The sequence below is a fragment of the Leguminivora glycinivorella genome, chromosome Z (genome assembly GCF_023078275.1).
Source record: "Leguminivora glycinivorella isolate SPB_JAAS2020 chromosome Z, LegGlyc_1.1, whole genome shotgun sequence".
In the NCBI taxonomy this organism is placed as follows: Eukaryota; Metazoa; Arthropoda; class Insecta; order Lepidoptera; family Tortricidae; genus Leguminivora; species Leguminivora glycinivorella.
This window is the reverse complement of record NC_062998.1, coordinates 42,036,624-42,049,569: the sequence shown is the minus strand read 5'-3', so window position 1 is coordinate 42,049,569 and position 12,946 is coordinate 42,036,624. Positions and strand designations below refer to the sequence as shown.

The following is a 12,946-nucleotide window of genomic DNA, read 5'->3' as shown; positions in this document are numbered from 1 at the left end:
GGTGAAGATTTGACTATAATATCACTTTATTAAATAACAAGCATTGAGAAGCATTTCTCGATTATACACACTATAGTTTCATCATTGACTATTTAAATTAGAACATGAGATGATTTTTTTTAGAAACACATTGTAATCAATATATGTGGTACAATTTAGTGGTATTTTTGTTTTTGGTGGCACTAGAGGCGCTAAAGCACGAATAAAATAATTCCGCCAAATCATTGAACAATTAGCCAAAAAAGCTGAATTGTCCGACATAGATTATCAAAAATCATATTAAGAAATAATCTATGGAATCACACATTACTTTGCGGAAATCCATGATAATCAAAATCAAAAAGATTATCCGCGGAATAGGAACACTTAGTTTACGGATTAGAAAAGTAATTTTCTTGATTTTGATAGTTGAGTAGTGATTTCCCAATTTCGTTACTATAAGGAAGCAAAGTTTTGAGCTAGAGTTCAACACACGCTTACGCACACGCACAGTAAAAATAGAGTAGCTACGGTATACGTTAGTTCGTATGCATTAACTAATTTTTTGAAAAGTATAAGTATGCACTCGTATCTATGACATAGATGCATCAAGGCGATTTGTTTACAGAGGATTTGTGGCCTGTTGCAACTACGCTTGACGTGTTAGCTTCTCTGTCACACTTACGCGCGAATTCACAAGTGCGACAAATGTGTCAAATGTTCGCGGCAGACCCTCCTCAATTAATGCTTTTGACACGTATATTTAATTCTTTATCTAGGTAATCATCGTAAAAACTATCATTTTCATACAAATAATGGAAAAACACCAAACAGAGAATGTGTCAAATCGAGAAACGAGAGCAAGAAGCAAGATTTACGTGTGTAGTGACCATCCTGATGCAGAAATTTAACGTTTTTAATGAGTGATTTACGTTAATTTGGCATAATTTGTTAGTTACTAAAAATACCGGGATCCCGGTATTACTAAATTAAATACCGGTATTGAAATGTGCCCAAAAAAAGGCGGGATCCCGGGATCCCGAGATACCGGGATCCCGGTATTGGAAGCCCTAATGTGGATCTCGTGTATTTTAGAGTTAGGAACTTGAAACTCGGTGAAAAGATAATTTATTAAAAATTACACAAAAAAAAAATTTTTTTCGCGACATTGGCGTGACGTCATATAACATTTTATCTTTATTTTGCCCTCAGAAATGCGTAGTTAAAATCTTTTGGTTCCCTCATGTTACACCGTGTATACTTAAGTTGGTTTATTTTAACTCAAGAAACCCTCAACTCTTGGTGAAAAAACGATTACTTGTATCGTATCTATTGGTATTGTCACGTTTACGCCGCCGCCGTAGCAACGAGCAATGTTCGAATACCGGTGTGGTGTGATAGCCGCATAAGTGTTTGGTCCTCATGCCATGAGTCAAACAGTTAACGTAATAGGCATTGTGAAACACCTCAACGTAACGAGAACCAAGATGAAGGTGAAGGAGCGCCATACCTACCAAATATACAGAGTGGGGCCTGTAACAAAGGCGAAGAATTGAACTGTAGGCTATTCTCCTTATACAGACTGATCAACATTTTGTTCAGTGACTTTTAAAAATTATGAAGTCTTTAAATTTTTAATTTTTCATACAAAATAAATATTAGCTTCAATGTACGCCATTATTGTTGTCATTGACGTTGTCTGTCACACTTTAGACTTAACAGAATTCGCAATACATTACCTCTTAGAAAAAACTTTCAAGGGTGATAAAAATCAAAATATGTACAAGTTATTTTTAAAAGTCGCCGAACAAATGTTGATCAGTATAAGGAGAATAGCCTAGAGTTCAATTCTTCGCCTTTGTTACAGGCCCCACTCTGTATACATAATATTTATTATAATTATATTTATTTGACAGATTAAAGTCGACGAGTAGAAAAATGAAATTTCAATTGTATTACCTAAAAATTTATTTATACAAAATTTAAACCATTACCGCGGCACAAAACATTAAAAAAACACAATATATGAAGTATCAACACTTAATGTACCTACCTACTTTTTGATTATTAATAAAATATTTGTATGTAACAAGATTAATGCATATATACCGGAGAAAAACATATTCTTTGACACACATGTGGACATATCGCAAAGGTACAGTCAAGTGCAAAAATATGTATCGAAAAAATCGTCTCATAAATTTGTTACTACGCTTTATTACACCGGACTAAGATGCTATGCGACATATTTTTGAGTAAGATGTGTACACCCATATTTTTACACTTGACTGTACTTAAGTAGTTATGTTCGGCCTTACCACTCTAAGGGTCGGTTGCACCAAAACGTCTGTTACCGAATTGAGCGTTCGTATTTTTTTTGTATGGGAATTCCATAACCTTCTGCCGAGTGACGTTGATGTATAGTCTGTTAACAGTGTTAACGGTCACCGTTAAAGCGTTCGTTAAAGGACCATGCGCATTTTATATGGATATTTGGGCCATGAGCGAACACAAATGAAAGTTAAGTACATGATTAGGATTCTTCGTAAACAAGGATAAGTCAAACAAGGATATGCCAGAGCTATACTAGAGAAATCGGTCCTTTATAGAGAAAACAGTTATACCTAGGGAGACTTCTTCTGTGCCCATATTATGACCCTCATCTGGTTTTTGGGATATGCCAACTTTCACCAAAACTACACTCCCGTCTACTAAGCATGACAACATATTCCCTGTTCTAGAAACAAGTTCAGAGATATATCAATTTCATTTAGTATCTATTTAGAAAACGTCAAGAAACTTCACATTTTATGGTACTATTTAATTGGACCATAACTAAGTCAAAGAGTGATTTTTAAGGACAATGTCTTACAGCGGCATGCATAACTTGATAATATCTACACTTTACTTAGGTCTAAATAGGTCATAGGTATAGGTCATCTCTGTTCGCTCGTGGCCCAAAATGCCCATCCTCCTTTTATTTGGTAGGGAAGTTCCATAGAAGTCTGCTGCGTAACGATAATGTGTCTGTCAATTGTGGTTGATGCAATTGGCCCTTAGTCGAATAAATATTAATAGCTTTAGTGAGCAGATGATCTGGAATACGAAGCTGAATCACACCATTTCACTTAATTAGACGAGTTTGATTCATCCTCGATATGACCATAGTGGCGTCCCGAACAGATTAAAACAAAGGTGTACTGTACAATTATGAATCATGATAATGACATAGATGCGTCACGTCTAATTCTAATCACACAGTCATAGAGAAATAAGTGCCTAAAGTTCGAATGCTCACTTCATACATGGATGAATGCATTGAAAAAGGATACAAGCTTTGTCAAGCTCGGTGAAATCTTATTAAGATTAATAACAATAGTAAGTTAATATTTATTAAATTTTAAACGAGTCAAAAATCAGTTTTATTTTTTAATAATAATAAAAAAGTAAGGTAATGTAAGAGTGAGCATTTTAAATGTCTCATTTCTCTATGGAGACGAACAAGAGCGTATGGTTGTCGTTACAATATGTACAGTCAATCAAAATCTTAGGCCACTCTAGAACCGTGTCGTATTGAGACCGTGCTTTATTTGCTGTAGCAGTCACTTTGACTTTTACTGTGAAAGGGTTCTACAGTAGGGTTTACATGTGTAAGCCGCAACCTTATCTTTTGTTCGCAAGTAGTAACGCATTTTCTGTGATGTTCGACGACTTTCAGCGAGAACCGTTTTGCTCTTCATCTTTGACTGGAGCGTTAATTTTTATTATTAAATATATAGGTATACTTACTCTTCTTTGCGGTATGATAGACTATCGACCAAGTCTGGTGTTAGGGCTACAATAATCGCTAACATCCTGGACATTAAATAGTTCGAAGACAAAAATCAAAAAGGTAAGTAGGGTCTATATCCCGGTCAATATACTTAAGTCAAAGAACGATCTTGTTTTCTTCTTTGTCGTCACACTCTTGGCAGAGTGGTCGTGGACGTCACATCAGGGGTGGTAGCAAGCTTAACAATGCATCGACATTCCTTACGCATTCGTAGAGTGGGCCACTAAGTGCAGCCTTGACTTGGCCGGTCCATCGCATCTGAACCTTGTCCAGGATACTCTTAGCTTTCTTCTGCAGCACCACATTTCTAGGAAATCTATCTTCTTTTCCCTTGAAGTCCACGTCTCAGCACCGTAAAGAAATATGGGAAAATTGGGAGATACTAATGCCCTGACAAGTCACATTTTAGTGGCATTTGTGATGAAGATTCTCCATATTTTGCCGAGCCGGTCCATGGCGGACCTGGTGATAGCCAATGTGCCGCTTGATATCATCCACCTATCCTGTTATCAGTGCCCCGAGAGGGCCGAGAGACCACTGCTTCATGCCAAAAACAGGACAAAACACCAAAAAAACTTGTTCCTTAGAAGGAAGTCGAGCGTCCAAAAAAATACCATAAGGAACCTTGCCTAGAAACTAAATGCCACGTCAACTAGTATTTTTTTTAAAAGAACTTGCTTCAATAATAAAAACTTTTCATTAAAATCACTTTTAAACCACCTACTACAAAAAGTTACATAAGTTTTGTTTCTAGCCTTTCCTGCGCCCACACTAACTTCTTAAGACAAAAGTTGCCACAGTGTGCGACCTCTAAATATTGTCCGATTTCCCTGATTTTTGGTATATGGGCTCTGTATAGGTGTGGAAACAAGGAGAAAAGCGAAGTCAAAGATAAATCAAAATTTTTGAAAAATGAAACACCCTATTCTACAGTGGGTTAGGATTCAGATTGGTTGACTGTAAGTATACGTTATGTACGGAAAGAACTCTCCTCATATACAACTGTCAGTCGCAATCAACGTCTGAGACAAATAGACGAGTAAATTGCTAATGTCATCAATTCATCATGTTCTTCTGCTCTATTTAAAAATAACTGTTATGGCGTGAGCATCATTGTATAATAACAAATTACCATAAGAACTACGTAAGCTAAAAGGCACACTATTTAAAATAACTTAAAAAATGGTTAATTAATAAACAGTAGGTACTACAAGATCAATGAATTTTTGGAGGAATAATGTATTAAATTAAATAGACCACCCCTTTCTTCCCGTGGGTGTCGTAGAAGCCGAGTGGGATGTTGGTTAAATTGTGGCGTAGGCGAGAGGCTGGCAACCTGTCACTGCAATGTCACAATTTCGTTTTCATTCAACCCCTTATTTGCCAAGAGTGGCACTGAAACTTGAGTAGTTGCATGTGCTCTATCTACCCCTTTATGAGATACAGGCGTGATTGTATGTATTAAATTAAATAGATAGAATAACATGTATGATAGAATTTGGAATTGCAATTGATTATTAAATTTGGGAATATTTAAATGAATTAATAAATGTATATTAATTATAGGTAGTTGAAAATTGATTAATTCAAAGACAAACCATGTAGGCAAATGGCCAATCGCTCCGTGGCGAACCATGCATGGGCAACGGTCTGTGTGGCACTAAGTAAATACGGAAGAGCGATAGTGCGTTTTGACATTATCCGATCCGATATCGGATGTCGGACCTATACATTACAGGCGCGATCTAGGATTTTTTTCATTGAAGTCCTTCCGACCGGATATCAGATCGGATAATGTGAAAACGGACTATAGAGTTGCGTGTCGGTTATCATAGAGCGTGAATGATTTGCCCATTGTCTACGGGTCCAGGTGACTATCCACGATTGTCAGCACCGCCAGGCCTGCTAATAAAAACTTGTACCACCCTTTTCACCACTTGATTTTCATTTATTTGACCTATTGCTGATACCGCTTCATTTTCCTTTCCAATTTCTTCTGTTTCTTCTCACTCTGCTCCGTGTCTTGCGGTGCTTCCTGGAAGAACCAGGGTCCGAGGATGTTGGTCCATAGAAGCCAGAAGGCCCGCAGAGGCAGGAGGACTAGAAGTAGCCAGAAGTAGTTGGACGCGACGGCTAGCACGTGCGTTATTGATGTTAGGATCACTATGTCTTTGACGTGCCTGAGGAAAAAATGTAGGTAATTAAAAAACTCATTTGCATTCAGCAACTGGAGTATCAACTAAGTTTTTTTTATCCTTTTTAATATGATGTGTTAAAGTATAGTAGGTCGCAATTTAGACTGGCGGGTAATTTCAACTACCTACTTAATCCCATCCACAGTGGGCTAAAATAGCCACGGTATGGGTGCCTGGACGTGTATCTCAGCGACTGGCCGGAAATCGGTAATAAGCGGGACGAGTGGAAAGCCCCGCCCTTTTGCCCGCCTTGCCCGGCAGTGGGTTACAGTATAGGCTTTGAATAATAGAATAAAGAAACTTAATCGAAACATGTTTTACAATAAATATTAACTAAAGTGCCATTGACGTGCCAATGTCCACTGAACATGCGTGTCATATCATATATGACTATTGGACACTCTATTTAGTAATTTAAATATTGTAAAACATGGGAAAAATCAATAAGTTGAATTTACCCACCAGGAATGTGTTCTCCTGTACCTCATAGTTACAAGGTATCGATATGTGTAATATGCATATTGAGAGTCTACAAATAAGAATTGTCATTGACAGCTTGAAAGTGCCACAATCATTCAGGTCTCTAGTTCCGAGATAAGTACAACTTACTCTCCCATCCCACCCTCCATGTTCAAGTCGAGGCCTGGATCGATGAGCTGGCTGTTGTCCGAGTACGTAGGCCGGCTGATATACGTCATCATGCGGTAGCACCCGATGTAGATCACTAGCACAAACACGTTCAGAAACTGAAAGAGGAGACGAGGTTTGTTAGAATTTACAACAGAAGTGCCTAATATAATGGTTCTCCCACACTGGGCTGAATATATGGCCATTTTCATTTGGGACCCCCCAATTAGGTAAATTGTTAAGAATAAAAATTAACTCTCCGTCAGTTTTGGGACAATTTTATTAAGCATAAAATCTGTCTAAAATTAACTTTTTTCACATTCTGAATGTAGATTATTAAAGTTTACATTTAGAACTTTGAACAGTGCAAAATAAACACAAGTGCAGTGATATACACGCATCAGCTCGAAGAGCTGCTAGTATATCAAATAAATAATAATAAAAAATAATGATAAATATGTAATTACCAAAAATAAATATTTTTATAGAAATTTCATGTTCAATTATCGTCACAAAACTGACAGTGAATTAATTTTTGTTAACAACTTACGCTAATTGGGGGGTCCCAAATTCTGAATTTGTTCATATAACATTTATAACAGCCAGTGCATGGGGGACCTATAAGTATCACATATCTCTCCAGCTTGGAGGCTCAGGTTGTCCCGTCCTTCACATTCACAGCCAGGAACCCGCCTGGTGGGTGCTCGTGGACTTTGGTCAGATGTCGAACAACCCGCTATAGGTAGGTGGGTGGTCGCTATAAGTACAACATAACGGTTATACATAAAGATCGGTTTCTAGTGCAGTGAGCCATTTTATGCCTGGCAGTAAATGTGTGAACTCTTAACCGCCAAAGAAGTCAACTTAGGGCCAGTTGCATCAACCACATTTGACAGACACATCATAAGAGTTTTGAATGATTCACGGTTATTTTCATTAGACTTATATTGACCGGGATATAGACCGTGATTACCTTTTTGATTTTTGTCGAGCTCCCGATATTTCGACTCAGTTTTTCGTGATCATGATGCATGCAACTGCGTCGAAATATCGGAAGCTCGACAAAAATCAAAAAGGTAATCACGGTCTATATCCCGGTCAATATAAGACACATCATAGTCACGCAGCAGACATCTATGGAACGTCCCATACAATAAAATTTAACGAACGCTTTAACCAGCCCTTAGTCAACAGACGCGCGCGGGTATAGCTTAATATCAACCTTTCTGCATTCCCAGAAGGTTCACCAACGTAAACCTTTGCCCACCGCAAATGAAAGGTGTGGCGTTTAAAAGGCCTGTCACAAGATCGAAACATTTTTTCAATGCATTTAACTTAGTTGCAATGCAATGTAACTTAGGCAGTTAGTTTCGAGTATATTTGTGATCCAATCAATATTCTTCAAAAATGTATTTATAAGCTCGGGAAACAGAGCTGGCATGTCGCCATAAATAATGAATGATACTGATTGATACGTCATTTATTGGTCTATTACGAGCTGCAGCATAGACAGTGTTTGTTCTGTTGGACGTGTTGCGGCGATGACATTTCTGATGCATTGTATGTTTTTTAACATACGAAATTATTTTTTAAACTTTTAAAAGTTAAATAAAATTTGATATTAATCTCATAAGCAACAACAGTAGTCGAAAGTGTAAATCTACTCTCGATCTGATATGATAATTTAATTTTATTTATTTAAACTTTATTAAGCGCTGGTGGGACTTCCGGTTCGAGCGTCATCTTAGCGGTCTCGTGTCGTGAATAATTCCGTTTTCTTTTGCTCACTAATGTTGTTTAAAGTGTAATATCGATAGCTTATTTTTATGCAGTAAACTAATGTTGTAGTGAGAAGCTGATGAAGAATTAATCTCGAAACGCGTTTAGCCTCTATTTTGTCGTCAACGGCCGGTAGTCCACATGCTCTTGTAAAATCTAGCTATCAATTTACAAGTGCTAACTCACCGTACTTAAGGAAACAAAGCTCATATCACCTTGACACTGGCGAAATAGTCCCAATAATGGACTGAAGGCAATTAATTAAAAAAAAAAAGCGCTGGTGGCCTAGCAGTAAGAGTGCGCATCATTAAATCTGGAGGTCGCGGTTTTGAGCCCTGGCTGGTTCCAATGAGTTTTTCGGAACCTTTGAGCGAAATGTCATTTGATATGTCGCTTTTCAGATGTACTCAGCTTTCTCGCACCCTGTATGTTTTTTTTACAAAACTGTAAACGACAATAATTAATTTTAAATCGAGAATGTTTTCTAATACCGTTTTCTTAGCACGAGGTTTTGTAGCTGCTGCGCCACGAGTGTTAAAAATGGGAACTAATAAGTTGTAACGAGGCGGCTAATGACTCTCTGTATTACATTACGTCTAGCCGCTTTGAAGAACATACGGCACCGAATACATTCAGGCGGATTTTCATTCAGCAGCATTAAATCCCAGAAATCGTTGAACTGTCGCATTGTATATAATACGGCCCTGTTTTGTAATATGGAATGGTGTAATGTAATTTTATCGACCAGCTTAGATCTGGCTGCGACATATACATAAATGAAATAAAACTATGGAAACGGATTATATCGCATATAAGGAATGTAATCCGTTTTCATAGTTTTATTTCATGAGTAACTATCGCGGTAACCGAAGACATAATTATATACATAAATGGTTAACAAAAAATGTAGAGGTTGTATTTTATAACCAAATGCAAGTAAACTTCATATTTTGCAGGTAATAATGAAAATGTGCAGAATAATCTGACCAGATCATTAAAATCTCCTGTGATTTTAAAGATGAAATGTATGGAAGTTCACACATTAAAAAAACTAAATAACAAATTGATGTTTGTAAATATTTTAAATTTCAAAGCGATAGCAAAACCTTTTTGGTGAACCCTAAAAATATTAATGAACATATGAAAGGGCCTGGCCGGACTGCCATAGTAAAATATTCGTATTGTTACTACATGTACTACTACAGAATATTATGCCTCAAACTATTTCCGTTTATGAAAAAAATAAAAAAATAAAAACTTTGTTTTTTATTTTTTTCTTTAAAACCACGTATCCGATTAACTTGTTCTTTGGATATTTTATAGATATATTAGGGATACATCAATTAAAAAAAAATGAACTTCCTGACTTTTTGTTAAGTACATTTTTTTTTAATTTATGTTTTAAATTTTTTTTTTTACCACATACGAGTTAGCGACACCTACTATATTTTCATATAATAATCGCAATTTTATACTCTATTACATATATTTTTATCAAAAATATTAGTTTGGATCAACAATGTCAAAATAAGTTATTTATATATTAGTACTTAGTACGTTGCTCCTGGAAAGAGATGTATGAAAATTTTGGCATAATTAATGGATGATTTTTTTAAATTGGGATATGTACATTATAGGCCGAAGTTATTTTTCATCAACCCTCCCCACCCCTCCCCCCTTTGCGTCACCCATCTACCCCCCCTTAAAGAGCCAAAAATGCGATTTTTCTCGATTTCTGACAAAACCGATTAAGATACAGAAAAAGCGTGTAGGAACGAAGTACCCTTAATAAATTTACTACAAATCTCTCATAAACACTTTTCGCGCAATCCGTCACGAAAGTTGCTCCTTTCTTCAATTTTCTTTAATGAATGTTAGTTTTCACCTTAAATGCTTACGAAATCATCGGTTTGATAGTACTAAAATATTATAAACTCAAGAATTAATTTCAGGGGAAAAAATCACTACCATGGGCGGGACTTGAACTCACGGCCTCTAGATTGATAGATATGATAGATAAATAACGCTAGGGGTACCATTGATTCATATGGTAGAAAGCTGAAAGATTCGCTAACTAGAGATGAGCTTTTGGTGGCTCGTTTGGTAGAGCCCTCGAGTTTCTATCCAGAAGCCGTGAGTTCAAGTCCCATCCATGGTAGTGATTTATCCCCTTAATTTAATTATAGTCATGAGTTTACAATATTTTAGTCGTATCAAACAAATTTCGACGATTTCGTAAGCATTTTGGGAGAACACTTTAATATTCTTTAAAGAAAATTGCAGCAAGGACCAACTTTCGTGACGGATCACGCGAAAACTATAAGAGCTAGCACTAAAGTGTTAATGAGAGATTTGTAGTAAATTTATTAAAGATTATTTCGTTGCTACATGTTTTTTCTGTATCTTCAACGGTTTTGTCAATAATTTAGAAAAACCGCATTTTGGGCTCTTTAAGGGAGGGTAAAGGGGTGACGCAGAGGGGGGAGGGGTAGGGAGGGTTGATGAAAAATAACTTCGGCCTATAATGTACATATCCCAATTAAAAAAAAATCTTCCATTAATTATGCCAAAATTTTCATACATCACTTTCCAGGAGCAACGTACTAAGTACTAAAGGGTAATAATACATAAATAACTTATTTTGACATTGTTGATCCAAACTAATATTTTTGATAAAAATATATGTAATAGAGTATAAAATCGCGATTATTATATGAAAATATAGTAGGTGTCGCTAACTCGTATGTGGTAAATTTTTTTATTTAAAACATAAATTTAAAAAAAATGTGCTTAACAAAAAGTCAGGAAGTTAATTTTTTTTTAATTGATGTATCCCTAATATATCTATAAAATATCCAAAGAACAAGTCAATCAGATACGCGGTTTTAAAGAAAAAAATAAAAAACAAAATTTTTATTTTTTTATTTTTTTCATAAACGGAAATAGTTTGAGGCATAATATTCAGTAGTAGTACATGTAGTAATAATACGAATAATCCTGCATATCAATATTTCATATTTATCCAGGGGCGATTTTACCATGGCAGTCCGGCCAGGCCCTTTATTAATTTTGCATGCTACTCTTAGTATTTTTTAAGATTGATTGTAATTTTACAATCAAATAGCTTATAATTTATTGAAATATAAAACTTTATTAAAAATATTTTTATTGTACAAATACTATTATATTGTTTGGGTACAAAGTGTTTTGTCAGTCCTAAATCCAACATAATCTGAAGGGTTTTTTGGATATAGGAATCAGTCCTACTCTAATAGTATTCATAAACAAATGACAAAGAAAGCAGATCATTTCAGGTAATAATATAATATAATGTTTGTTTATGTTCTCTTCAGAACTAGCTTTTATAGCTGCCTTGGGTACAGTCACTGGCAGTAACATCACACAAAAGGCTGCAAAAATATCTGACACATTCTCATTTCTAGGACCATAAGCGTGTGTCAAATATTTATGCAGCGTGCATTTTGTATGATGTCATTGCCGGTGATTGTACTTATATCAACTGATTCTAATTTTGTAGGAACAGGTTCCATTTGGATGGCAATAGATAACGCAGTAATTTTACAGTGAGTAAAATACATATTTACAACAGTATTTTTACAAGTATACTAGCCCGCATAACCTCATCCAAATGAACTTACAATGATCCATCCAGTGAGTTGATCGTAGTACAATGCGCCAGTCAAAATGCCGTAAAAAGCAGTCGCAGCTAAGGCCATATTGCGGTAGAAAAGAACTGTAGCTGTATTTTCACTGAGGATTTGCTTAGCACCTTTTGTGGGTGCCTTTTTTGGTGGCTGCAAAATAAAATATCAGTTATTAGATTTTGACTAAACTTAAAGTTTTTGTTATTAAAAAATTGTTTACGGAATATTTCTATTTAAAATAGTATATATTAAAATATAACTCATGTGAATAAGTGTTACAACAAAATTATAAAGTAATTTTCATTCATTAAACGCAATAAATAGTATACTTACTGGAGGCATTTCGTAACAAAGTTTTTTTCCTTCGTTTCTCTAAATTAAACACTGTTAACTCGCCCTTTGGCAGACTTCGAATAGAGTTTTTCTGTTACTTGTATTAATTTACAGGTTGGTTAGATAATTTACTACACTTTTATTTTGTATTTAAATAAAATAACCTCGTGTTATCAACTTTTTACCTATTAGCAATTTTTGATGGAATAGATGTCGTAAACGTAAACTGTCATGTCATTGCACCGTGGAAGTTCGTTCGGAAATTGCATGAGAATATGGAGAAAACGAGAAATTATTATTTTGTATCTATTACTAAAAATAATTGAATAACATTAGTTCATAATACTGCAATATTAATAAATAGTTATTGCTTTGACTCTTAAGTAGGAATATAAAACTCTGAACCTACAAAACATTCTTTAAAATTTAAATAAGTATTGCGGGTTTAATGCATCTGTAAAACCGCTGTTTAGTCATTGGTTCATAATACACACGTCACACGTATTGAGCGAGACCTGCCAATACGAAGCACGCAC

General features: G+C 35.6%; 1 protein-coding gene across 1 annotated transcript; it reads right to left on the bottom strand.

Annotated features, from left to right (window-relative positions):
* Positions 1-4,747: 4,747 nt before the first annotated feature.
* LOC125241478 (transmembrane protein 208) lies at positions 4,748-12,620 on the bottom strand. The gene is made up of 4 exons (XM_048149991.1): positions 12,411-12,620; positions 12,072-12,227; positions 6,616-6,752; positions 4,748-5,991 (listed from the first exon to the last, which is right to left on the bottom strand). Exons 1-4 carry the CDS (start codon positions 12,417-12,419, stop codon positions 5,769-5,771), a joined length of 525 nt encoding a protein of 174 aa, XP_048005948.1. The 5' UTR covers positions 12,420-12,620; the 3' UTR covers positions 4,748-5,768.
* Positions 12,621-12,946: the final 326 nt, after the last annotated feature.